The sequence below is a fragment of the Cydia pomonella genome, chromosome 12, assembly GCF_033807575.1.
Source record: "Cydia pomonella isolate Wapato2018A chromosome 12, ilCydPomo1, whole genome shotgun sequence".
NCBI lineage: Eukaryota > Metazoa > Arthropoda > Insecta > Lepidoptera > Tortricidae > Cydia > Cydia pomonella.
Window position 1 is genome coordinate 8759356 of NC_084714.1, and position 27941 is coordinate 8787296.

At 36.3% G+C, this 27941-nt stretch overlaps 2 protein-coding genes and 2 long non-coding RNA genes across 5 annotated transcripts in view; 2 read left to right on the top strand and 2 right to left on the bottom strand.

The window, feature by feature from the left end:
* Positions 1–9565, top strand: part of LOC133523431 (transmembrane protein 184B) — a 51662-nt gene extending 42097 nt beyond the window's left edge. Inside the window, exons 8-9 of the mRNA XM_061859006.1 lie at positions 2135–5002; positions 5201–9565. Coding sequence (XP_061714990.1) covers positions 2135–2289 — 155 coding nt within the window. The 3' untranslated portion in view covers positions 2290–5002; positions 5201–9565. The remainder of the gene's footprint in view (positions 1–2134; positions 5003–5200) is intronic.
* An 8519-nt stretch (positions 9566–18084) lies between these two features.
* On the top strand, positions 18085–18808 carry LOC133523466 (uncharacterized). The gene is made up of 2 exons (XR_009800227.1): positions 18085–18343; positions 18414–18808. It is a non-coding gene; the product is annotated as an uncharacterized LOC133523466 (long non-coding RNA).
* Positions 18717–19692, bottom strand: LOC133523467 (uncharacterized). The gene is made up of 2 exons (XR_009800228.1): positions 19598–19692; positions 18717–19507 (listed from the first exon to the last, which is right to left on the bottom strand). It is a non-coding gene; the product is annotated as an uncharacterized LOC133523467 (long non-coding RNA).
* Positions 19693–19751: 59 nt separating this feature from the next.
* The window catches only part of LOC133523464 (dual specificity protein phosphatase 22-like), an 89917-nt gene continuing 81727 nt past the window's right edge, over positions 19752–27941 (bottom strand). Inside the window, exons 7-9 of one of the 2 annotated variants that reach the window (XM_061859062.1) lie at positions 26635–26824; positions 23052–23145; positions 19752–22114 (exon numbers count right to left, since the gene is read on the bottom strand). In XM_061859062.1, coding sequence (XP_061715046.1) covers positions 23091–23145; positions 26635–26824 — 245 coding nt within the window. In that variant the 3' untranslated portion in view covers positions 19752–22114; positions 23052–23090. The remainder of the gene's footprint in view (positions 22115–23051; positions 23146–26634; positions 26825–27941) is intronic. The other variant, XM_061859063.1, reaches the window with a different exon arrangement.

Sequence of the window (27941 nt, forward strand, 5' to 3'; positions counted from 1 at the left end):
GATTAAAACTGTTAGAACGCCATTTGATCCTTATTCTTTCACTGATATGTGTTAAATTTGTTATTTATCAAAAAGCGGCCAAGTGCGAGTCGGACTCGCCCATGAAGGGTTCCGTATCATCTATAACGTATTAAAAAAAACTACTTACTAGATCTCGTTCAAACCAATTTTCGGTGGAAGTTTGCGTGGTAATGTACATCATATTATATTTTTTTTAGTTTTATCATTCTCTTATTTTAGAAGTTACAGGGGGGGGGGGGGGGGCAACGACACATTTTACCACTTTGTAAGTGTCTCACGCGCAAACTATTCAGTTTAGAAAAAAAAAATATTAGAAACCTCTATATCATTTTTGAAGACTTATTATTAGACCGTTTTTTGCCATTTGGCTACGGAACCCTAAAAAGTAGCGCCATCTTACCGGGCATAACCTAAAGGTTATGGCGCCATCGCTCGAAACGATGCTGTCATACCTTTGGCCTTTGATCTATTAGATGGCGCCACTTTTTAATATTTAACAAATTTAACACGTATCAGTAAAAGATTAAGGATCAAAGTCAAATGGCGTTCTAAAAGTTTTAATCATGTGTCGAAAGATGGCAGTAAATTTTTGTACTACAAACATTTTTTGACAATACACGTCTGTTTCAAATTCTCTTTGGTATAAGTAACTAAGTTTTCCATAATATAAACATCAACTACTTACAACGTGTCACCGACTGACAAGTTAATACATACATATATAATAGTTTATCAAATCATAACAATCATACACTACACGATTCAGTGCCACGTCCGTTTATTTTAAGCGATCGCACAATGTTACATGATATGTAACATCACAATTTTACTGTCACACTACACTTCAGATCGTGCCATTGCCATGTTATTAACCTTTTGAACGCCACGCCTATCGTACGCGGCGCGTAATCGTGAACCTTGTCGGTACGCATGAAGGTTGATATTGGGCTGTAGCCGCGCGCGTCATACGACGTCTTTGGCGGTCAAAAGGTTAAAGGTCAGATTTAACAAATCTGCGCGTTATCGTGGAGACACGAACTATAGAAAAATAATACTATTACATAAGAAAAAGTCTTTGAAAATGGATTCGAAACCACATTATTTTTTTATTATTCACACAAGTAGTTCATTATTCCAAAAGTATATATTTTTTAAAAACGTTCTTTTTCAGTCCAGTAAAAAAATTCCGAGTGCTTTTTTTTTGTCAAACGCTGTACAGCTATCCGATAATTAGTAGGTATAAATCATACCTAATAACTGCACAGTAACTCAGGATATTTTTTAAAAGTCTGGTCATACTTTGCTAACTGGACACAAGGTCCACGTTATAGGTTATTTAATGAATATGGAATAAATTACGAATCGCGAGAAAGATCATTTCTGTTTCATGGAAACCTTTCGGGACGAGTCCCATAGTAAAAATCGTTTCGTATTATAGTGATATACGAGTTCAAGTCACAAAGTATAGTAAGATGTTTAAAATATATGCTGTACAACTACCTCCCTGTTGGATGGTCATCATCACCCTTACGTTCTATAGAAATGGTGCTGGCTTGGCTTTTGATTCTGACTCTCAAACGTTGGTGGACCTTATATCTTTACAATAAGGTTTACTACATGGTGTTCTGGGTAAAAAAAAGTCCGTCAGGTTGATTACCAAACAATTTTTCATATTTTTTCCTTTTTTTAATCAAACAAAAGATTCCAAAACAAAGCGCGTCAAAGTTATACTTTTATTTATCATTTGTCTGTTTAAAAAAATTGCAAAGATTACGTAAAATTTTGAGATTGGAGGTCGTGACGTTACGCTATGCTAAAGTGGAACTTCAACGGGCTATATTTTCATATTTTTTTGTTTGACAAAAGAAAAAATACGTGTCCAATATTTTTTATAATCTAACTGACGGACTTGTTATAATTTTTAAAATATTAGCCTATTGTCCGTTAACAGTGTGGGTGATGGTATGCGTACGCCATTAACGCCTCGGCCACGTAACGCACGATTCGCGTGTGCACATGTTTGAAGCAAATGTACGCCAGTCGGAGCGTGCGTTCCGTGGTCCTCGGGCAAGGGTACGTACCCCAAAGTGTAACTTCTGGTTGTGTCGTGCAGTGATGCGCGGGCACGCGGCGGCGCCGGGCGCGCGCGCCGAGGAGGGCGCGACGCTGGCGCCCCGGCCGCCGCCGCAGCGCGTGGCCACCATCTCGCACACCCCCAACTACCACGAGAAGACCACGCTGCTCAGTTCCGACGACGAGTTCCAGTGAACATCCTTCGACCCCACCGCGTGGTTGCACGAACGTTCCTTAGTCTGACGTTAGATGAAGGTCCTTTGTGATTTGGCGGTAAATAATCGGATTGAAATGGTGCGGATGCGAGACTACGTTATGTTCCCGTGCCCTTTTGGGCTCATTTAGACGGTGCGAGACTTCGCATAATTTACCTATACATTGCAATTATTCGATCGGCCTGAATTGGAACCTCAATAATCCGCAATGTAACTAAAATTGCTTGCGAGTTCGCGCGCCGTCTAAATAAGCCGTTAGACAGAAATACTGCATCCTGCACCGATTACTTACTGTAAAGTCGAGAAAATCCAGTTACGGACGCCTTCAAAAATCTTTTGTAAATGTCACTGAACTTAAACTTTTCATTGAATTATAGGTATCGGCCGTAGACGAAGCTTGTGGTAGACTTGAAAGCGACAATTTATGCCGTATGGGTGATTTTGTTCTACGGTATCGTAAATTTTGTGGTCAACTTAGTCTAACTGCGACTTATAGTTTGACTGTGATTTCAATGGAGGGCTTGATACTACACTGAGCTACTTTTATTATAGGACCAACCTCGAAATCGCGAAAATTTTATTGGTGTTTTCATACATTTTGGCTGATCAGATTTCGATGTTTTCTATGAAAAAACCAAACATTTTTCGCGATTTCGGGGTCGATCCCATCGTAAAATTAGCTCGATTATATATGTATAGGTCGAGCCCTTCATTTAAAGCCATTATTTTGTCTATAGATGTTACCTGAAATGATTTTGTTGGACATTGGACCTTATTAACGTTTGTGCAACTGCGTAACTGCCAACAGAATTACTCAAATGGTGAAAGCAAAATATTTTGGTAAGAGCTTGAATTCATTTCGATGTCAATCTTAAGCTAAAAATCGGGTGTACTATAACGCTAAAGCGTTATACCTACCTACTCTTGTACGAATTAACTCTGCCGTAAATAAGGACCTTTATACCTATTTAGCACTGATCATCAGAAATAAAGCCACATTTAGGATAATTCAGAGCAATTTAGATCTTTTTACAAGTTCTAAGTGTCATATAACGTTTATGTCCCATTGCTTACTTTTCTAAAAGAGTAATGTACCAGTTTCTCGATCAATATGTGCTTAATAATTGGCTAAAGACTCACTAAGTATGAAGACTTTTTCATACTACGTATTTTATACGTAAGAAATAAGAAATGCTTGCTGTTAATGGCCAAATCACTACAAAAAGCTAATTCATCAACATATCAAGAGAACTTCGTATGTTATGGGCATAAATATGAACGGCCAAAGAATTGTTTTTCATATAATATGAAAAACTGGGACTATTGTATAGTAATGTCAGTGACGATTAAATATTAAAGACTGCTAACTCCATAAAATAAATTTCCATCAAAAAGGCGGTTAACTAAATAAATATTTATGGACACTTGCTCACATCGACCCAGCCAAAGCTTGAACTAGAATAAAAAAAAAGAAAAATGGGACTATCTTACTTTAATGCACTGAGTCCTCCCTTTAAACAGAGGTGTTGTACTGTTGATACTTACACCATAATAAAACATTTGACTGAAACTTCGAAGAAATAAGAACCGCAACATTGTATGGAAATTAGAAATCTTTATTATTTAGTCGTCTCTAATAAATGTGTACCATTTGCCTTCGATGTGTTGATATGATATATTGTGTTATATTATATTTAACAAGGATGATACCCCGACGACCACGGCTCGATTAAAATATATAATGTGTATAGATTTGTAAGTAGAAACTGTAAAATGATTACAGAATGTACAGATATAGTGTATTCATGTATACAGTGACATCTTATAAAACGAGTCCTTCATAAAAAGCGTCACGTATAAATAAACTTGCAGTATTTTTACTTTTATTTTTCCATCAATAGGGAACTAATCCAACAGTATGATATTGGTTTTGTGCCCAACGTGCATGATGTACGACAAATGAGAACGATTCATACCTATCTGTGCCCGGTGGGACAAATAGGAATTAATCGTTCACCTGTGCCCGCCTCGTCCTCGTGGGTCGGGGACAAACAAGAATGCACCCAAATGTAACTAATGAATCCCGACCATAGTCGACAGATGGGCACCACTGCGCGACAGTGGCGCCTTCTTGAAATTAGTTAAACTATTGCTAGCCAGGCTCCACGAAACGTGACGCTTTTTACGAATATCCTGTTGCCTATGCAGGGTGAAATCAGAGAAGGGATCAGAATTAACAAGACATGAAGAATTAAGGGAGAAAGTTAAGTTCTAATAGTTTTTTTTTTATTAATTGTAAATAGTGAATATGATTATCTGCTGACTTGGACTGCCTACACTCCGAGATAGTATGACATTCCCATACAATTTATGTTTCAAATACCGGGACTACTTACCGTGATTTACAGAGTAATTTATTTTTAATTACAATTTTATAAAATTGATTAATTTCCTCATAGTCTGAAAAGGTGATTTATGATTACATTTCTGATGTTACCCTGTATAATTATAGATTAATTAAGAATTCCATATGTATTTTATTCATATTACATATAAGTTAAACAGAAAAGTTTTAAGGTATGATCTCGTTTAGCACGCTTCTGCACTGCATTGATAAAAAAAGTTGCATTTAAACGTTCAACATCTACGGATCAGTTTTGCTATTCGTTTTTAGACAAAACATGAAGCGTGCTGTTAACCTCTTGAACGCCAGACGGCGAAGGAATATGCCGCGCCCCGGACGCCAGGCAGACGCGATTATTTAAGCGAAACTGAACTTTATGGAGTTCCGCGAAATTTCCTATTCAATTGGCGAAGCTGTCTGTAGCCGACGTTGGCGTCCTTGGCAAGACTTTCTGATGACGGCCAGAGCCGACTGTGGCGGTCAATAGGTTAAAATCGGTTCGTAAAATTCATATTAGACTTCTATTTACGAGTATGGATCTGTTATAATAATCCTTAACCATGACTAAATAAGCTTCATAATGCTTCGCCGTCCAGTTCCAAAATTGTAAAAGCGGCTATAGGAGAGCAAATATAATGTAAATATAAATAAAAAAACGAAAAAAGAAACTATTCAATAATAAATAGGATTGGTAAGCTTTATTTAAAGTTGCGTTTTTTCGTAATAAAAATATTCTCAATCGCGTTGTCTTCACTTTTGTAGTATGACGACTGTAATCCAGTGAATAAGTTTGGGCGAGGACGAAGTACGCAATTTTTAATGAAGATTAGCAGTTTTTATTATTCGCTAGTCTTTGATATACATATATTTGCTCGACTATTCCGTGTCGTGTTTCCGAGTTCCTAAATATATAAAAAACAAAGAAGCAGTTGTGTATGTATGTAGATAATTCATAGATTTTCTTTCGCACAGATTATACGAAGCTTACAAATTGAGATTTGCTTTCCATGACAATAACTTTTTATGTTTATTTAACTAAGATTCAAACGATAATATTTAAAACGACGGAAGCATTTACATAAGTATCACACGTATATGTTGGTGTTTAAATATTTGTGTAGAAATTAGGAAATAGGTAGCAAGGAATTATTTACCCGTTGACTTAAGTTAGGGCAACAACAGCTAGTGTTGGTTAAGACTCGAGTCCTTTGAGTCCTCTGCTTTGGACTCCGTTTCTGAGGCTCACATATTTAAGTCTAAAGTCGTGTTCTTTTCAACTTGTCAAAGACTCGAGTCTTTTATAGAGACTTGGGTCCTTTTCAGAGAACTCTTAATTTCTTTCTTTGCTAAATTTCGATATGCATTGTTTTAAGTAATATTCCTGGAATAGGTACGGTCGCGTTTGAAAATATCGACACGGACAAAGTGCCAAAAATATGTATACACTACCCTAATATATGGGCCATAAAGGCGTGTATACATATTTTTGGCACTTCGATCGTGTCGATGTTTTCAGACGTGACTGTACACAAATCATACAATAACACATCATTTCTTTACTGTTATTCTGGTAAAACCTATAAAATTGTTGACGGAATCTTTATTCGGAGGCTCGAGTCCTTTTGAGTTGCTCTTAAAAATACTCAATAAAGGACTCGCCTCGCCTAACAACAGCCGGTCCAGTGTTGGTAGGAACTCGAGTATTTTGAGTCCAAATGTGAAGAGCTCGACTCGTTTTTACGCGACTCAGTGCTTTAAAAACTTACGAGTAAAGACTTAAAAGTAAGCCCGAGTCGAATCCTTTATTGAGTCTTATAAGCAAAACTTAAAGGGACGTCTTTTAAGCGCAACTTAACGGACTCGTGCCTTCGGATAAAGATTTCGTCAAAAAAATTTATGTTTTATCTAAATGAACACTAAGGAAGGCTTTATTAAATGATGTGTAACTTACCCTTGAATTTAATGTGGAGACAATTGTTTTCACAATTTTTTTTACATAATTTAAGAGTTATCTTTAAAGGACTCCAGTCTTTACAGAAGACATGTCTCGATAAGAACTCGAGTTTCGACTTAGGGACTATATTCTGAAAAACCGAGTCGAGTCTTTCAGCAGAGAGGACTCAAAGGACTTGAGTCTTAACCAACACTAAGTCAGTCTCCTCACTTCGGCTACACATATGGAATTACTTTAAGGCGCAGGGTAGGGCAAGGCATTCTCTATACAAACCTTGTGCAAGTTTTATTCGTTAGTTTTGGCACTATAGCATTTAATTTCATTTTTTGCTTGTATATATTGGATATACGCATATATAAAAATAACAATACAAAAATACAAAAAAAAGAATACATCCAAGCCCTAGCTAACAGAAAAATAAGCATATTTACCAAAAATAATAACTAGCGCAAACACAAGCGAAGAAAAACGCGCACAAAGTTTGTATCGAAAGAGCTTGCCCTACCCTTCGCCTTAAAAGACTGATATAAGGAAGAGTATTGGGTTGGATATTGTATATTCATTCACAAGGATCGCTTCCAATTTCATTCTAAGGACACGGAGCGCTTATATCTTGATGCCTTAACAAATTGGATAATTATTTGACAGCCTGTCAATTTACAATAGATTTATTTTTATTAAACTCCTAACATTTGAAGTGAAAGCCTACCTATAAATATAAATAGCAGGGTACGTAGCCAAGATACCAATCTTTTACGCTCTGAGGCGAACGAAAAGCCAATGTCTATCGCACTAATATGGACGATTGATGTAAGAGACTACGCTACGCTATGGAGCGTAAACGATTGGCACTGTGGCTAGGCACCCAGTTGTAAGTTAATTTATTTAGGTTTTCAACTGTATTTTTTTCATAAGGGTCAGTATACCTAATCTTGTTTTAACTACATGCGTTAATATACTTATGTTCACACTATCACTAACATTACTTATTTTCTTTTGTATTTAAATATCCAATGCTGTTCAATTCCACCTTTTATATTCAACCTATTGCAATATATTGCCTTAAAGATATTTCTGCCTCTACACCTTTCTTTACTTATATATCTGTATTATGTACGAACAATTAAACATTAATATTAAAATAATGTTACTTAATACTTTAGTTGTCAATGTGTATATGTTAACATAAGACAATTACGCGTATTTTATAATTTATTAAAACCAAGTATAATTGTATCCTAGAATAAATGACTCCATATTTATTTCAAACAGAAAAATACCATATTGCCTGTTCAACACAAAACCGAGTGATATTTTGTAGACATATAATTAAAATAAAAAAACATTATTATTACTAATTCCTACTGCGTAGTAAAAACATTTCATACGTTTGCAATATGTGCGAGCAAGACACATTGGCTTTTACAACATATATACTTTTAATTCCTCATCATTGTTTATATATAAAGTATGCAGAAAATGATACGTGCCTGTTCTGGCGTTTTACTTTCCAAGTTCGTTTTTTTAACATGTTTTACTAGCAATTAAAATTTGATTTTATATGGATTTGTTGTACACATTCCATTCTGATATTTAATTACCTTAAAAAATATATAAAAGTTCATTATAAACTTAGTCATGGTTTTTGAATACACATGTATTTTACTCTCCCTGTCTTCGGAATAAAAAGTAGTGTTTAATTTGGATGAAAGGCACCATTTCAGTCTCGGACTATTGGCTAAACTCCCTCGACTGAAATGAGTGCCTTTCATCTCTCGATTAACGAACTACTATTTCATTTGATGTTTGTGTCAGCAGCTTCTTTAGCCCTTTGAGTGCGATAAAGGACTCTAAGTAGATTACTTTTACATGTTAAATATGTAAAAAAAAAGCATTGAACTGTTTTAGTACCTATATTTAAAATATTTAGTTTCGATAAATCATTTAATGAAATTGTTTATTTAGAACAGACACTATATGTATTTTTTTATATAAAAAATAAAGTTTCAAGCTTCTTGCCAGTTAGGCTAATCGACCTGTAAATACTTACTCGCTATCATTTATTTGTACATCGAGCATCGCCCTCCACTCGCCATTTTACCCGCGCATTTGTTGCATTGAGTTGTTAGATTTTTATAAAAAAAATGTAATGACGCTTATTTTTCGTAATTTATGGTTGTCAATTAAAGTTAAGTAAGTCGACGTCGACTTCATTTTTGTGAATAGGTACTTTACCCCAATCATTGAGGAGTAATATTGTATTGAAAATCCTATAACCTATCTGGCCCGATTGACGTACATGTCGAATACAAGCGTTACTTACGGATATTTGACATGCGGTTTTGCAACACAATTATGGAAGGTAGAGGTAAGGATTGCAATCTCCATAGGCGGAGCTGATGCAAAAGTGTCCAGTTGTCAGCTATAAATAATAGCTAAGAACCTAGGCGTTATTGACGTGCGCTGTCTATGATTTGATTTTTTTTTTCAAGTATTCTAGGGATTGCAGCGCCACCTATTTAAGGTTTTTTGATGAAACTTTTTGGTATATGGAGATTCCATTCCTTACCTCCACCTTCCATAAACACAATGGGGAATTACTAATGAACGTCAACTCCGACATTGATTGGTTTATAAAATTATTGTAAGGAATGGAGACGATTGATAGGCCAATATTATCTAGATGTAAGAATGCTTCCTTCATTCCGAATACAAATTCAAATTATTTTTGTAACTGAAATAGCAAATTTGAAGGTGCAATACGACAGTTCATAAAGTTTTGTGAATCATTGTTGAATGAAATTTTAACAGATAATGTTAGATATATAAATTAAAATGTTTTAGCTCCAGTTTTAATATAAGTAAATATCTACATAACAATATTGATATATTACGAAACTTGTCTTATTTAACCCGTATACCAATTCAGCTTCAAAGAAAGTTTACTTTATACATAGAAGTACATATTGTTTTACCCATTCACCGTCACATCATGAGTCCAAGTGCTTGCAAGGTACCATCTTCCACACACTTACTTTACTCTTTGTTCCACACTGTTAACTGAAAATTTGTAACCTAATTGCAAACATATACCTTAGTCATTGGACATACCCTGAAATCCCACGTAGGGTTACTTCTAAGGAATGCTCTGACGTTAATATTTTTTTCACGTCAGCAGCTAGAACAAGGGCAATTTGCTGCTTAAAAACAGTGAGCAAAATCGCATTTTGCTCACTGAGTGAGACAAAATAACTTTCAAGTGACCTTTAGATTCGAATGTCATTTCAACGTGCGGGGCTAATACAAGTTCGAAATATTTGGATTCTATTATCTTTATCCCTTTCACGTCATTAGCAAAAAGAAAGAGACAAAAAAGTGCATACGTAATTCAACGGTATATTGACGGTTTATAATAGACCCCCGAAATAAGTCAGACCGCATCGTTCCAAAACACCCTACGAGTCTTCATTCGTAATAATTAATTAATGAAATAAAAGTTTAAAATTTAATAAAAACACCATATTTTACGTATTTTATTATACAATCAAAACAATGAACTTATACAAATTTACGCAATTGTTACGCAGTAAATAATTCTACTTAACTACTTTTAACGATCTCTACTATAGTTGACAAATAGCAGTATCCGCAATTCGGACCGGATCTTAGTGTTTTTTTTTACAAAAAAAAGTTGTCGATTGAACTGTCAATTGATGTTCGTTAATTCATTATTTTCGTATTATTTTGTTGAAATTTCTTTCGTTTTGTTTTATTACGGTAATTAAAGTTAATTGTTAGAATACCTTCAGGAAACATTAGTGAAATAGTGATCCGTCCGTCTGGATTAAATTTTTTCAGGTTGTTTTTTTTGATGGCTGACTGACGTGAAAAATTTTGTGTACTACACGAGATCAAAGTTATTTACATCTCGTGCGCTTTTGAGTCCCTTACTACGCTCAAGATTCTAAATTAGATTCACTCGCTACGCTCATGAATCTATTATAGAATCTTTCGCTTGCACGGGACTCAAAACAAGCACTCGAAGAAATATCAAACTTTGCTCTCTTGTTGTACAAATAACTATTTCACGTCAGCAGCTGGAGCAAGGGTAATTTGCTGCTTAAAAACAGTGAGCAAAATCGCATTTTGCTCACTAAGTGAGACAAAATAACATTCAAGTGACCTTCATATTCGAATGTCATTTCAACGTGCGGGGCCTAATACAGGTTCGAAGTATTTGGATTCTATTGTCTTTGTCCCTTTCACGTCATTAGCAAAAAGAGAGACAAAAAGTGCATACGTAATTCAACAATATATTGACGGTTTATAATAGACCCCCGAAATAAGTCAGACCGCATCGTTCCAAAACACCCTACGAGTCTTCATTCGTTATAATTAATTAATGAAATAAAAGTTTATAATTTATTAAAAATACCATAAATTACGTATTTTTGTATAATCAAAACAATATACTTATACAAATTTACGCAATTGTTATGCAGTAAATAATTCTACTTAACGACTTTTAACGATCTCTACTATAGTTAGTAGTATCCGCAATTCGGACCGTATCTTACAAAGTTTTTTTAACAAAAAAAGTTGAGTAATTAAACTGTCAATTGATGTTCGTTAATTCATTCTTTTCGTATCATTTTATTGAAATTTTTCTTTCGTTTTGTTTTATTGCGGTAATTAAAGTTAATTGTTAGAATACCTTCAGAAAACATGAGTGAAATAGTGATGAAGACGGATTACATTTTTTCAGGTTGTATTTTTTGATGGCTGACTGACGTGAAAATTTTTGTGTACTACACGAGATCAAAGTTATTTACATCTCGTGCGCTTTTGAGTCCCTTACTACGCTCAAGATTCTAATTTAGATTCACTCGCTAGCTTTAGATTCATCTATTATAGAATCTTTCGCTTGCACGGGACTCAAAACAAGCACTCGCAGAAATATCAAACTTTGCTCTCTTGTTGTCCAAATAACTATTTAATTAGAACAAAAGATAAAAAAAAATGTCAATCTGTGTCAATCTTTGGCACTGTTTTTGACAATTTGTTAGAAATATTGGATAATGGTGACACTTTTCGAAAGTTAATTAGTGTCATAAATAAAAAAGATAATCAAAAAGTTCGAAGAAGGTTCCATACTATTCTTTGAGGATATTACCTTAGGAGCTACAAACACATACAGGCTGCTCCAAAGTAAAAAATGGTAATTTGTTAATTTCTTCGAAACCGCTACACCGGTTGTTATGATACTTTGTACACTGGTTCTAAATACACTAATGCATATGTACATTTCGGCTTTGTCCAATGGCTTGGGACACACTGTATAAGGTGCACCGATGTTCAGTTAAGATTGTGCTGTTAAGTGCCAATTTGCATTTGTTAACATTCACAGTTTATCAGGGCTATAACCGCGTAAATCAAAGTTTCACTCTAATTACGTGTTAATAAGACTAAAAGAGAAAGATCCCCGCAATTTGCGAATTTTGATTTTTTACATTTCAAATATTGTCAACGATGTGCTGATATTCCGTGAAGCGGAAAACGATTATCAGGACCGAAATCGGGAAGTGTGGATGTAATTGGTACTTAAATCCATGAAATTTTGTTCCAAATTGCCTTAAATAGATGTCATAAGGCATTCTCGAGCGAAGCCACGAACGTGTGTGGCGTCGATTTCGCGCCTTGTTTCTCGTTATGGAAGGTAGAGGCAAGGAACAGAATCTCCTATTAGGCAGAACTGTTGCAAAAGTGTCCAGCTTTTAGCTATAAATAATAGTTCCAAATCTCTCCAGAGTAGCGCTAGAGTAGCTAAAAACCTAGGCGTTATTGACGGAGTGAAGTGCGCTGTCTATGATTAGATTTTTTCTCAAGTAGGTATTCTAGGTATTGTAGCGCCACCTATTTATGGTTTTTTGTCGGACACTTATTGGTATATGGAGATTCTGTTCCTTGCCTCTACCTTCCATATTTCTCGTTTTTTGGCCTGCGTCAAAAGAGGCGCAAAGTGCGACATGCAAGTCTAACACATACTTAGCTCACATTTAAATTTGATCAGCTGATGCTTTGCCGCCGCGAAATCGCCGTGAATTTGTTTGTGGAGTCATACGTCAATGTCGCGATATGTTCTCTCCGCGAAGTCGCGCCGCGATTCACGCATATAGTCTGGAGGGGGCTATACGTGCAGATTATTGAAGGGAACTTTAAAATTATCATAATTTATTGGAAATGAAACTAAAGTAGTTTATAATATTTTTTTATTAAAAATATACAGTTACAATCACACCATGTCATTTGGTTGGCATGGCATTATCATACAATATTGCTTTTGATTTTAAAATTATTCAAACTTCAACAAAGAACCACAATTTAAGTGCATATGGTAACACAGGTATAAAAATATTTCTCAAAACTGGGATCTCCAAGTGTGTTTCGATAAATATTCAACTCTCATATAATCGTTATGAATCGGGTGTAAATATGAACCAAGACTTTACCTACAGTTTCCAAACATACAATAATGTAAAAATACCGATCTTTCTGATGTTCCACGTAACACTTCAACTACCTGACAAAATAGTGCTCTTAAAATTTTCATAAAATATTGTCAGTTGTGATGGATCGAAGTAGGATAACACAGTAAAACAGGTCTTTATTATTTCTTTGACAGCCACTTTTTTTATCTGCTGACTTTACCAAGGGTCGTACATATGTGCAAGTTGCGGAAAGTTCCCAAATAAATTTGAGAAGTTCTCGAAAACTAAGGGAAAATTTCACAACAAGTAAAGGAAACTTCCATTTTGGAAATAGAACATTTCAATGCCTATACAAAAATAGTACTATATGCGATTACTACATACTAGTATTATTATTTATTTATTTATTTTATTTACATGGAGAACCAACAGCTATAACTATGCTAATAACAACATAAATAGTGACACAGAGCCAATTATAGGATCTCACATATAGCAATACTATACTATTAGTATTATATACTATTAGTATTATTTAAATAGGTGACTTTTATCTCTCTTTACTGGGTTTCTTTTCCGCACCAGTTGTAAGCTTCCGTTGGACCCAATGGTTGATTAGTGGATAATGCCTTTAAGGCATTTAGTCCGCCATTTGTATTTTGTTGTATTGCAATAAAGGTTAAATAAAAAAAATATGAGAATTTATGAGGCATATCTGCATGTCTAACTGACACTCAGCATGAGTTCGGAACATTAGAAGTTATTAAAGAGAAGGAACTCTTCCCAAAGGCACTCACATCCCTTGGTAAAGTAAACAGGTATTCGGTAAGTAAAAGCGATTGAAAATTGTATTTATTGAGAAAGGTGCCGCGAACGAAACATAAAGCTAGAACTACCCCAATGGTAAGTAACAAGTGAGTTTAGCGAATTGATGTGAAAATGTAACTTCAGATTTGTATACTTAGGTTCATTTATTACAGCTTTAACCAGACGAATGTGAGCTGTAAGCAAAAGAATGGTATGCACCTTTGCATAATAGAAATTTCTATTACAGGTGTAACTTTTCTCTAGAGCTGCCTATCTATAGCATGTCAAGCCATTTCCGTCAATAGAAAATAGCGGCAAATTTAAAAAATGTTGGTGCGAAGGGTTATCGTTTCAGAGAAAATTTGAAATTCTCGCTCTTTTTACTGAAAAACTTGTTTCAACGGCTATATTTAAGAAATTATTCTACAAGGTGAGGTAGTTCTGGCATTCAGAATATTGAAATAAAAAATATTACACTTATTAAACAAACAATGAATTATATACGACAGATACACGAATTTGTAACAAAGCTACAGTGGCAGCATTTCTTAGTATTAGTAAAATTATTAAAAGCTAGTCACCTAATGCCACCGTGCTAAAGGCATCTAAATCACAATTCCTAATCAGGCTAAGCCCTAGCGAGACGAGAGAGAAAGAGATATGCAAAAATTCACAACATAGTTTTTAAGTCTACCACTCACTGCACCAAAATGGTTTACATGTCTTTTGACCTATTAAAACCATATACCTAACTTATCGATCGCATATGTATGTAGAAAAGTAGACTTCACTGCCTACCTACTGTTTGTGCATTAGTTTCTCAGAGTTAGGTTTATTTTTTCAAATACTGGTATTTTTAGTGTACTTACACTTGTGTAAGTACACTAAAAATACCTGATTCCAAATACTTATTCCAATCATCGATTTAGCAGTGAGTGGCTTTCGCGTGTCACTCACAATTTAATTTATACACAGAGTATTCCTAAATTTGACTAAAATGTAGTTACATTACAAGGAGTGATTACAAAGCCTAAAAAGTTGATCTCTCTCATAATATTTTGGGGAATGTTCCCCAATTACTTATTGACATATATCTAAGGACGGGCCTTACGGGCAATAAGAATGGGGCCAGTACAGCGGTGTCACGCACACGAATTTAAAGCCAACAGTGCAGTCGAACGCCACAAACCGATTGGGATGGTCAGTATGATTGGCTCGAATTCGTGAGTGACACCACTGAACTAGCACCATTCTTATAGTGCCCGTAAGGTCTGTCCATGTCAATGCAATTACTGATGTTGTGTTGCGGTTGAGTTCACTCTGGCATACTCTTTAGGTTGGTACTATATTTGGAAAACCGTTGACTAATTGCAATACCTATGTACTCAATTTTCTGTCGAGACCAAAAAATGCTTTCTTCTGAAAATGGAGAACTGTCCTGTAATCTCGATAGTCGATAGTTTTGGTAGGGGCCAATACACTCGCTCAACATGACAATATTAATGTTTGGCAGTTGGTTAGTGACACGCGATAAATCTTAAACTAGAATGTCAGTTGTAGGCAAGTATATTATTAAGGAGAAAGTTCTTAGAAACTACTTACAACTTGGAGGATTTAACAACTGGAGACGTAATTTTCTGTACATAACAGTCGGCCGATTTTTGCGGGGGAGGGGCGCGTCAAATCTATAAAAATTTGTACGTAACGTACAAATAGCCATGTCAGATAAACGTCAGGCCATACAATACATATGACCATTGGCCGAGGTATTCGACAGAGGGGTAAGCTCTAAAAGGCCACTCCAGTTGTTACATCCTCCAAGACTTACAATGTGCAAGTAAGCACGCATCAGCTAAATTATAGATACTAAAAGTGTGCAAAAGGAACGGACTGGATTCACAAATTTGAGCAAGGACAACATTTTAGGTACATTAGCATAACATATGGATGATGATAAATGAAAAGAGGTTTTGGCTATGTGCTAACTGCCTGGAATGTGTACGCGCTGAAGAAAAAAGTAGTGTGAAACTTTAAAATAACATATACCTACTGACAGCGACTAAATAGGCGGGTTTTCCGTTCGCTACAAAGCGGAAAAACATATTTTCGGTTACAAGCGTAGCACCGTATACACACAACAGGTGCCTTCCAGCACCCTACAGCCAATTAATTTTGTTGATATATGTTTTGTTTGACATTTATATCTACTATTTTTTTGCAATGAGACTCATAAATTCTTTTAATTATTAAAATTGCGGCAATTTGACTAGTCTAAAAAGGGGCGAGATTTGAAAGGTTTTAAACCATATTAGAATTAATGTTATTATACGAAAGCGCTTGAATTTGAATGACACGCTATCTATAATTTACAATTCATATAAATAAGTACAAACTACAGCTACAATTTAACCAACTTTAGAATAGTTATTCGTATCCGTAAATCTGAACCAGCCAGAGCATTATCCTTAAAATAGCATCATTTAATTTATATACAATTTATTTCGTTAGCTCCATCACATTATAAATTAACGTACTTAATGCAATATCGTTATATATCCGTTTTTATATAATTCGACTTATTAGCAAATGGACTAAAGGCGATTTTTACGTACAACGCATCAAGTAGATACAAAAAGGTTGCATAAAAATCATTGATGGCATCATCGTCAACATTTCCTTCTGGCAGCGAATTTATAAATAACGCGCCTTTAGGCGATGATAACATTGGTAAAATAGAGCATCTAATCATAGTGGGGTTTTTAGGTGCACTCAATGTATGGGAACCAATATTTTTCTCATTAAAGCATGAGACTTGGCACACTTGTTACTAAGGTGGACCAGAGTCGAAAACGTCCGGGAGGCAGAGGGAGGCACCCCTCTAGGGGGGAGGGGGAGGGGGTGAAGTTTTCCTACGCCGCGCGCACTGTTGGTCGTTATAACTACTAAACTATAGCTACTAGGGCAAGTGTGGTATCATTTTCGGATAAATAAAAGATGGTCAATCATTTTCTAAAACAAAAAAAAACACCTTTACATAGAAAAAAATTGAAATACGGCCCAAAATCTAAAATCTTTTGAGTAAAAAAAATCTTTCAAGGTCAATAAATTTTTAATGATTACCGATATCGGATTAAAAAAAATATATTTAAAAAGGCGCATTAATACAGATTCCAAAAATATAAGTAACATTGCAAATATTTAAGAAAAAAATTGTTTAAAAAAATATAGAACACCGCGCGGCAGAGTCGTAAAACATTCTTAGCCAATTATGAACATCAAAAACGAGTTTTATAGGTTGCTAGTGTCCTGTAAGCTGTAACTAATAAGGATGGAGTTTTCATTAGATATAGTATATCATCATATCAGCTCATATATGTCCCCACCGAGGGGCTCGAGCCTACCCTGCATTAGGGTGATCGGGCCTTAGTCGAGTGCGGGTTGGTCGACTTCACACACAAGCTTCGAGTTTCCTCGCAGCCGCGTGCAGGTTTCCTCACGATGTTTTCCTTCACCGTAAGAGCGTCGAATAAACGTACATATGAAATCGAGATTCGAAAACACATTGGTATGCGGCCAGGATTCGAACCACGACCTCCCGCACAGGAGGTAGCGGTCTTAAGCATTACGCCACCGACGCTCTCTATATATAGTATATAGCTCAATTTTAATAATTATTTGATAGAAGACATTTTTTATCGTGTTTATAAGCATATTTAAACTTATGGCTCAGCTGGGCACGATTTCAAGTGACCCAAAATCTATAAAGAAATTAAACAAACAGTATAGAATTTTACTTAAAAATGTTTATTATTTACATTGTCCCCCACAATCGCAAAGCTCCGTGCACTTAAGTTGCCGCTGAAAGCACCGGCACCTCGAGCCGCCGCACCTCTTTTTGCATCTGCACCGGATCATTTCCAGGCATGCATCTGCAGCTACGGGCAAGTCTGTCCATGTAGGTTGCCAGCTTTCACTGACTTTTCTCCATCCCCAGTTAGATGGACAGGGAAGATTTTGATTCGGTGATATCTGACCCCATACATGGACTGCTTGGAACACTGCCCGCAGGAAATGCTGGTATAGAGCAGCTTTCGTCGGAGGTATATTCTCCAATTAGCGGTCTTTTTTCGAGAATAGGTGCTTTCGGGCAAAACATATTATTTTCTTTTACAGGGCCACAAAAAGCGAAAGTCCTCCCCCTGTTCCATGCCTTCACAGGTTGTGATACTGTGTCCTATTTTAACGGGAAAGGAAAAAAAAGTGCAATAGATGCATGGAACGCATTTCCCAATGCCACAGAAGGGTTTCTGGCAGCATATGAGGGGAGTACTAGCGAGGCGTTTACAGTAATCGAAAAGTTTGTCGTCATTTTATATGACAGGTAATAAGCACTTTTTAAAACTAGCAATAAAATAAAATAGTCTAGTAACTAATTTTTTGTTTTGTTTTAGAGCCAGTTCATTTACAACCGTAAACGAAGCCCGAAAGCACCTATTCTCGAAAAAAAAACCGCCAATTGGAGAATATACCTCCGACGAAAGCTGCTCTATACCAGCATTTCCTGCGGGCAGTGTTCCAAGCAGTCCATGTATGGGGTCAGATGTCACCGAATCAAAATCTTCCCTGTCCATCTAACTGGGGATGGAGAAAAGTCAGTGAAAGCTGGCAACCTACATGGACAGACTTGCCCGTAGCTGCAGATGCATGCCTGGAAATGATCCGGTGCAGATGCAAAAAGAGGTGCGGCGGCTCGAGGTGCCGGTGCTTTCAGCGGCAACTTAAGTGCACGGAGCTTTGCGATTGTGGGGGACAATGTAAATAATAAACATTTTTAAGTAAAATTCTATACTGTTTGTTTAATTTATTTATAGATTTTGGGTCACTTGAAATCGTGCCCAGCTGAGCCATAAGTTTAAATATGCTTATACACACGATAAAAAATGTCTTCTATCAAATAATTATTAAAATTGAGCTATATACTATATATAGAAAGCGTCGGTGGCGTAATGCTTAAGACCGCTACCTCCTGTGCGGGAGGTCGTGGTTCGAATCCTGGCCGCATACCAATGTGTTTTCGAATCTCGATTTCATATGTACGTTTATTCGACGCTCTTACGGTGAAGGAAAACATCGTGAGGAAACCTGCACACGGCTGCGAGGAAACTCGAAGCTTGTGTGTGAAGTCGAACAACCCGCACTGGGCTCGCGTGATCGACTAAGGCCCGATCACCCTAATGCAGGGTAGGCTCGAGCCCCTCGGTGGGGACATATATGAGCTGATATGATGATATACTATATCTAATGAAAACTCCATCCTTATTAGTTACAGCTTACAGGACACTAGCAACCTATAAAACTCGTTTTTGATGTTCATAATTGGCTAAGAATTTTTTACGACTCTGCCGCGCGGTGTTCTATATTTTTTTAAACAATTTTTTTCTTAAATATTTGCAATGTTACTTATATTTTTGGAATCTGTATTAATGCGCCTTTTTAAATATATTTTTTTTAATCCGATATCGGTAATCATTAAAAATTTATTGACCTTGAAAGATTTTTTTTACTCAAAAGATTTTAGATTTTGGGCCGTATTTAAATTTTTTCCGATATCGGTAATCATTAAAAATTTATTGACCTTGAAAGATTTTTTTTACTCAAAAGATTTTAGATTTTGGGCCGTATTTCAATTTTTTTCTATGTAAAGGTGTTTTTTTGTTTTAGAAAATGATTGACAATCTTTTATTTATCCGAAAATGATACCACACTTGCCCTAGTAGCTATAGTTTAGTAGTTATAACGACCAACAGTGCGCGCGGCGTAGGAAAACTTCACCCCCTCCCCCTCCCCCCTAGAGGGGTGTCTCCCGCTGCCTCCCGGGCGTTTTCGACTCTGGTCCACCTTAGTAACAAGTGTGCCAAGTCTCATGCTTTAATGAAAAAAATATTGGTATTGTCCTATAACGACCCCACTATCATGTAATATAGTGACGTTGTTGGGACCTCTCATTTCCCTCGTAAAACATATTGCTTTAGGCAGCTCTCCAACAAGGTACCAATAATTCTGATCAATCTGTTTTTTCCTTGCAGCCATAAGAAATTTTTTTTTTACTGGCGGCGTGAAAAGTCAGCGTTTCGAGGGCAGTACATGTTTCGTTTACAAGTATTCACTGTTTCTTGTGCGACAACTACCTACGCGTACGCTTTCGCGTCAGCGGTAGATCATGGATGTACAGTGAACCACTTCATTAATTCGTTCGCCTATTTGCCTCTCTATCGTCCGAATACAAAGATGCGGAAAACCAAATTCCGATATTCAGTGTTGCGCGCAAAACAAACATAACTTTATGCGCACGCGCGCGTAGTAGCTACGATTCCATTTCCGGCTACATACCTACGGGCTTACAACGTAGCCCGTAGGTAGGCACGCATTTTTCGGTAACATATATTTTTTATGGGTTTCGTTTCTATTTTTGTAACAATTAACAAATCTTATACTGACAAAGTAGATTGGTACAGTCAGCATCAATAGTAGCGGATGAAACAACGCGCCAAAAATATCTGATATTGCGGATAAATTTTCCAAATACAGATAAATATCTAAAATTTATATTCAAAAGTATATATTTTACAGTCATAATTGTTCTACATATTGAATCACCTCATTTTGTTAAGCTGTTACAGAATGGTAGATACTTTTGAAACCTTGTTTCATCCGCTACTTTTGATGCTGACTGTACCTACTTGTAGATAAGGAAGGAATATATAATTTCCATCATATTTCTGTAATAAACAAAGCACTTCCAAATTTATGACAGATATTGATAATCAATCATATAAAGTGACTATATTATCATGCGCGTTTACTCAACCAATTAAAAAAATTACGATTATTAAATGATAATTTAATGATTGGGTTCTTTCTTAGATTGGGAAACTCATGTTGAATTAATTATTATCACCCATTAAATGTTTAGGGCATCCGCTAACGGGCGCGGTTGTACGGAGCGGGATAATGAAAAAAAAAATAGTAGTACGAGTATGAGCAACGCTAACTGGCGCGGACGCGTGCGAAGGATTTTACCTACAGTGACTGCTGAGTGAGTGCTGTTATCGCAGAAGTAGATACCGTCTTAAAATCTAAGACGAAGTCACCCTCAACCAATGTCAACCCTTTAAATAATTACTGTAAATTATTTACAGTGCGGAACGAGAGCTTACTTTAATTATCAATTATTAGCACGTTTCGTTGACAAGCAGTGATCACAAGACTTGAACATTTACGTCGCTCTAAGGCAATTTCATAGCCCAATAGGACTGACTCATATTTCAAGTCCTTACTAAACAGCGGCCATATTATGTCATGTCTGTAAGTAATTTGCCAAGGTAGGTACGTATCTTTGTATTCAAAATACAATTCGGTACATTGGTACACATCAGGATTGTGCAAGTTGAACCAATTAAAAATATTTTTACGAGTTCACAGAAGTGACAATATCTCGATTAAACGATTAAATTTTTATCGTTCAGGATAAAGACCATAGAGATATAACTTGAAGAATTAGATCCAATTTGGTTTGATAAGGACATTTGGTATGTTAGGATAGTTTTGGCAGAAACAACAAAAAATCAGAATCCTTAACTTTTCGGAATATCCTAAGTTTTCTTTCTGTGCAGTTACATGACACACACGCTCTCTTCTTGCCAACTTGTTAAATATCTAGTTAAGAGTATTTTTTCCACGAAGATAAAGGACAAAAAAGCGGAGAACACTCTTTTTCGCGCCTCTGCAAAAGTGATACAGGGAGACTTAAAGATGGTACGTTCAGCAGCCCTACCGCGAAAATTCGATTTTCGTTTTTCGCGGTAGGCCCTCAGATCTGGCAAACCGTTGCGAGAAGCACGCAAGCAGTTAAAAATGTTTTAAAAATGGCATGCTAGCAGGCATCCGCCAGATCTTCGCACCTATATAGCCCATCCGACATGTTCGCGCTGGATCAAGTTAGTTGACATAGTTAGACTGGAAACTGTCGGCGCGCTGGCGGGCGGGCGGGCAGTCCTTGTGGTAGTAGCTCGGGGCCACGGAGGCCTGGCGCAGCGGGGACTTCGGCGGGCCCCGCGCCGCGTGCTACGAGCACCGCTGCACTGCGCGCGACCTGCCGACGATAACAAAGGTACATTTAACGTAGTTTTACGAAACCAGGTGCAAAGGCTCGTCAACCGCAACCGGCCTTATCGCCAGAAAGTAATGGTAAGTTTTGTAACATGTAAACCCTTTTACCTTTCGTGTATCTTTTAAAGTTAATGAAAATGTTATTAAAGACAATAATTTTACTCCTAATTTAACATTAAATAACAGTCAAGTGGTCCCGGGCTTAAAATAATACCTAACACGTTTGTGCCAGAATCCTTCACTAAGTGCTCATTTGAAATGCAAATAAAACAAATTCAAAACAAATAAACTTAATGTTCAGACTTGTGATAATAAGACTCTGTTGTAAGATTTACACAAGAAGCAAAATGAGCAAAAAAATTACATTAAACACAAAGAGCCTGCGGCCTTGAATAAAAGAAGCCTGCTGAATCGACTGCCGAGCTAGCATCTATTTTCTATCATTCCTCAGTAGGAACCGGAAAAATGTCCGCCCACTGCCCAGCTAATCCTATCGCGTATTCAAAGCGCATCGCTTCAAGCTAACCAATTTAGAAATGTGAACTACCATTACATACAGTTCTTATGAATCTCGGAAACACACGAGAACTAGTTCGCCTGAGACGTTACGCTTGCTAGCGCTTTGAATTACGGTAGATATTAAGCGAGATACGGACATATCGCAGACTCGCTCAGACAATGACTTAAATGTCCACGCTGAATGCTTAGCATCGGGGATGAGGAACAAAAGAAAATGATTTGTTTACTTTCTCAACTTCTCGTTTTAAAAGTGAACTTTATTTTCCTTGTGGAAGGTTAAGTAAAATAGTAATCGTCTGAACATTATAGTATGCCTGTTTCGATTAGATAACACACAGTCTTTCCGTAGTAACAAAAGTGTGTTAAAATAAGCTATTGAAAATAAGTGTGATAATGATAACCTTGTGATAGAGCGTGCAATCATAGGCAGGAGTGCATGATCACATGGAGTCAGGATTCCAGGTCACCGTGGGTATTACCCATGCGCAGGCCTTTCTGTCATAAATGAAATAAAACAATTAGAAAAAAAAACAATGAAGTGCTTCATTTGTGAAAGAAACAATACAAAACACAAACAATAAATAAAAACAAATGACAAAAAATAAATGGAAATAATAAAGAATCTGATAAAATCTGCCCAAACATTATTTCTTGTCGGGCATAGAAGGCACACGTACACCGTTCGCTATACTTAGTTAGAGCAAGGGTCCTTACCTATTGGGATGTCTTTAAAAACATATCTAACTTTTAGGAAATTTGCCGCAATTTAGATATCTAACTGTATACACGAGAAATCATAATGCCATTACTATAGGTATTTATTTCACTTTTGCATGGAGGAAACAAACGATGTAATATTTTTCTTGACTTCGCTAAAAAATCGAGTCTCCATGAACTAAAAACTGTCTATTCAAACTTTCAAAAATATTCTTTAGGGTTACAGAAATTGAAAAGGTAGAGTGAAAATCGTATACATACCTACATTGCGTGAAAATGAACTTTGATTTAAAATAACAAAACACTTATAAAGAAATCGAATAAAAAAGCTAAATTTTGCGTCTAAAACACGATAACTGCACTTTCCTTTGGAAATAGGTGGTTTTGTTGAAATTTTTTAATTAGAACATTTATTTATTAAACAAAATCCAAATTTACTGCATGTTTTAAAATTAAATTATCATGTAGAAGGTCGAGTAACAATAACATATTACTCTCCCCTGTGATGGCGGCCGCTTAAAGCTCTTTCTAACTCCACTGTAGTTATTTTTTTTTATAACATGACGGTAGAAAACAAGCATACAGCCCGCCTGATGGTAAGCAGTCACCGTAGCCTATGGACGCCTGCAACACCAGATATATTACATGCGCGGCATTTTGTAATAATGTCCGATTTTTTTTGGCATATAAAACTTTTTCATCTGTGAGAACAAGAATAACTCGAATTATTCGAGCGAGGTTACAAGAAAATCGAAAATTCGAAAAAACTAAATAGCCTATTTGTACACAAATACATATAAGTAGTTAGTATATTATAGAATTTATCTAAATATAGTTCTTTACTATACATACTCTACTAGACAAACTACAATACTCAATTAAAGAGGGGTTTATTCAGCCAGCTGGTCGCTACTACAAGCCCGTTCGAGGGGCGACATACATAATATACTTGACTTGGTACATAATAGTTATGTATTCTGTAGCATTAGTTTATGAGACTGCTAGTTTAACAGTCCAGATTCGGTTTATTTATTTAGTATAAATTTTATTTTGACACTTGGAGAGACTTTACACCTCCAAATTTTATTAGTATTAGTACTCTGACATTGGGGACCTTTTACATCTCCAGATTTAATGTGTTTTTAACCATAGAGACTATACATCTCTATTGTATTGTAGTAATTATTTATTTTAAGATTATTATAATGTAATGTATACCCAGGTATTGGCTGTTGTATTTATAAATGTTGTTATGTATTTTTCATGTCACTATATGATGTTACTATAAATGTTGTATTGACTTGTAAAAGAGCCCTTGAGGCCTACTTGCAGAATAAATTTTTGAATTTTGAATTTGAATTTTGAAATGATTTTATTTACAGAGGTAATAAATATTTTCATTTGTTTTCGCGCGAGTACTAAATTTAAATTTAATGAAACTATGAAAATGAAAAATAAATTAAATACATAAAATTGTACGTATCCGGGATGTTTAAACAAACTTAACTAATAAATGACATATAAAAGCACTTTATAACTTCACTAAAAAGATTACATTTATATATATATATATATAATATGGATCCACCTCCACACCGCCGAGATGCCTTGTTGCATTCCATTATATTGGATTGTACTTTGAATCTCTATTTTGACAGATCAGAATTGCATTTGTCTAGGCAAGTTTTGTTATCTGGGTGGCTGGAGGTTCTAATAATGACATGCACAAAAAAGGTGCCTGTACATATAAGTCCAACTTCGATGTCGCGAAGTGCACATATTTATAAGTGATGGTCTGATGGAAAAGTTCCTACGGGTACGTCTAAATACATTGAATCTGCCCACAGTGCGTAACAACATGCGTAGCCTCACTCTAGTCTTTTTCTATCTTGATATTAATCGTTTTATAATACAACAATTTAAATGATGTACTTGGTTCAACATATTGTCTTAACTGCAGTGCAGCTAGGCAATGCTGCACGAATTATGGGGACCTTTGAGCCGGGTACGATTTATGCTGGAGGTGATGTATTCATTTATTTAATAATTATTTTTTAATTTCTATTAAATTTCATAGTTAGACAATTTCAGTTTTTATTTAAATTTATTTTACTCTTTTGTATTTCTACCACATTATTTGTATATATAAACCCTATAAATTACAAAAATAATGAATCTTTATTTAAATAAATCGTTACAATAAATAGTTCTCAATAGTATTTTTTAAGTAAACAATTTGTCTTTTTAACACATTCAAAATTACCCAGTCCGTACCTACGAGGAACGCAGTAATTAAGTATCTTCTGTTTAACATTCTGTTCGAGCTGAAATATCTCAAAAGAGAAAAATGGAAAACTAAATTAACAGCTACTTAACTTTCAAATAACCTTTAAATATAAATTCTTTTGATGTTCGGCGAGTCTCGCCTCTCCAGTATCAAGCTTGTGATGCATGTAATGATAAACTCTTAAAATAGAGGTTTTACCAACAGGTTTAGGTCGGTTAAGAAGTTTATCAGGCAAAAAATAGGTTTGTGAAATGACCTGTAGGCATATCATGCGCAGACGTGGTGGCGGTGGTGGTGGTGACTAGGTGAAGGGTACACGCAGGGTACATGCTATCGCAAATCGCTATTGATTACTCGGTGAATTAGTTAATTTATTAAGCAATAAGTTTCAGTCAGTCCATCTTTGGTCTGCGGTTTGGCGAGAACGGCGAGTGATGGCACTGTGGTCACAAGTCAGTAGGAGGACTGCTTAGTCGGGCTCTAGTTTTGTAAATTAACTCGTTTCTTGTGATCAAAGCGTGGCGAGCCAGGCGGAGACGAGGCGGGCGATAACATTGGCGTGGCTGGCGCGGAGGCAGTTCGCCGGCGCGTGTTCGTTACGACCATCCTCCTACCGCCATCTTTGACTTCAAGTGTTACTTGCGTTTGTAAGTGAACTCACCTTTGGTGACCACGATGATGCCATCCAGGCGGGGACGTGGCGGGCAACAACGCTGGCGTGGCTGACTGGGATGCGGCTTGCCGTATATGATACTTATGGGATCTATTCACGTATTTCACGTTCGTCAGGTTTGTAAGAATTGTAAGTGAACCAAACTCTGGTGACCACGATGAGGCGACCCAGGCGGGCGACAACACCGGTGTGATAAACGCGGAGGCGGCACGTCGACACGAGTACTTACTACGACCAACCGCTATGACTGTACCGCCTATGATGATGTAGGCGGTACAGTCTAACTAACATTTGCAAGTAAACTCACCTCTGGTGACCACGATGAGGCGATCCAGGCGGGGACGTGGCGGGCGACAACGCTGGCGTGGCTGGCGCGGAGGCGGCTCGTCGTCGCGAATATTCATTACCACCGACTGCCATCGTGGTGCCGCCGCCTATGGGGTCCGTTACTCGCGTTATGCTGATGCCGGATGCAGAGCGGGTTGGGCGGTGTGTTGCTGAAACATAAGGTGTAGCTTGTTACAGTTAAAGTAAGACGATGAAGATTTCTCATTTACAACACATGTTTTATGAAATTATGATCGAGATTTTATATAATTGAGATCGAGATACCATAAACTATGGTTGAAAGGTACAATTTCGTAGAATCTCGCGCGAGAAGCGTCAATATTAGCATTCACGGCACACGATTCTATAGGTGCAGCAGTTTAAGTTTAAGATATGCCCAAAAATGCCTAGCAAATTCATATACTTAATTTCGTAGTCCTGCCTAATCTGAATTAAAAAAACACCCGAGTAAATTTACAATTTTAATAACCAGATTACTATTTTATGTAAAATTGAGCCTCTGTATGAGGAACAGAAAAACATATAAAATAACTCTCGCTGCTCAGAAATTTGAACACAGCACAAAAATAAAGTTGTAAAGCTATATAAACTCAAACTATTGTTAATCCTCCGAATGGAATGACACGTCCACCGTCCTTGATATCCGTTTGTCACGAACACACAATCCATCTCTTTCGCCCCTGAGCTATCTCAGATTGCATGCACGTGACAGAAGAAAATTGTATCAGTTTGAGCTGCCCAGTTGCACAACAAGTACAACAACTCGTAAATTCTATGTCAGTATAAGGGCACACAGTAGATACTTTATTATAAATATACCTATGTATGTCGCAGCCATCTGGTTAAATCAGCCAGCTAATTAGTCGCCTAGGCCAGCTCTTTGAAAACGTTTCTTTGAAATCGCAGCCAAGTGATTTAAATGTAACCTAAAAAACTTAAAGAAATGAAATTACATATAATAAAATATATGAAAAATACATAAATTTACAATAAACAAAAAAAATGGTACAAAGTATGTAAAGGTATAAATATCTAGGTAACAACAGGCGGAATTATCGCTAAACAGCGATCTCTTCCAGACAACCTTCATATAGAGAAATGGCGAACGTAATCAAGGTAACGGGTGGTGTAAAAAAAAAACTAATATAAAATACATATACTACAAATATTTTATATATAAATAACAAATAAATATATAAATAAATGACATAGGCAAAGCCATACAAATAACGAAGAATTTCAAGAATAACAACTACATTTATGAAA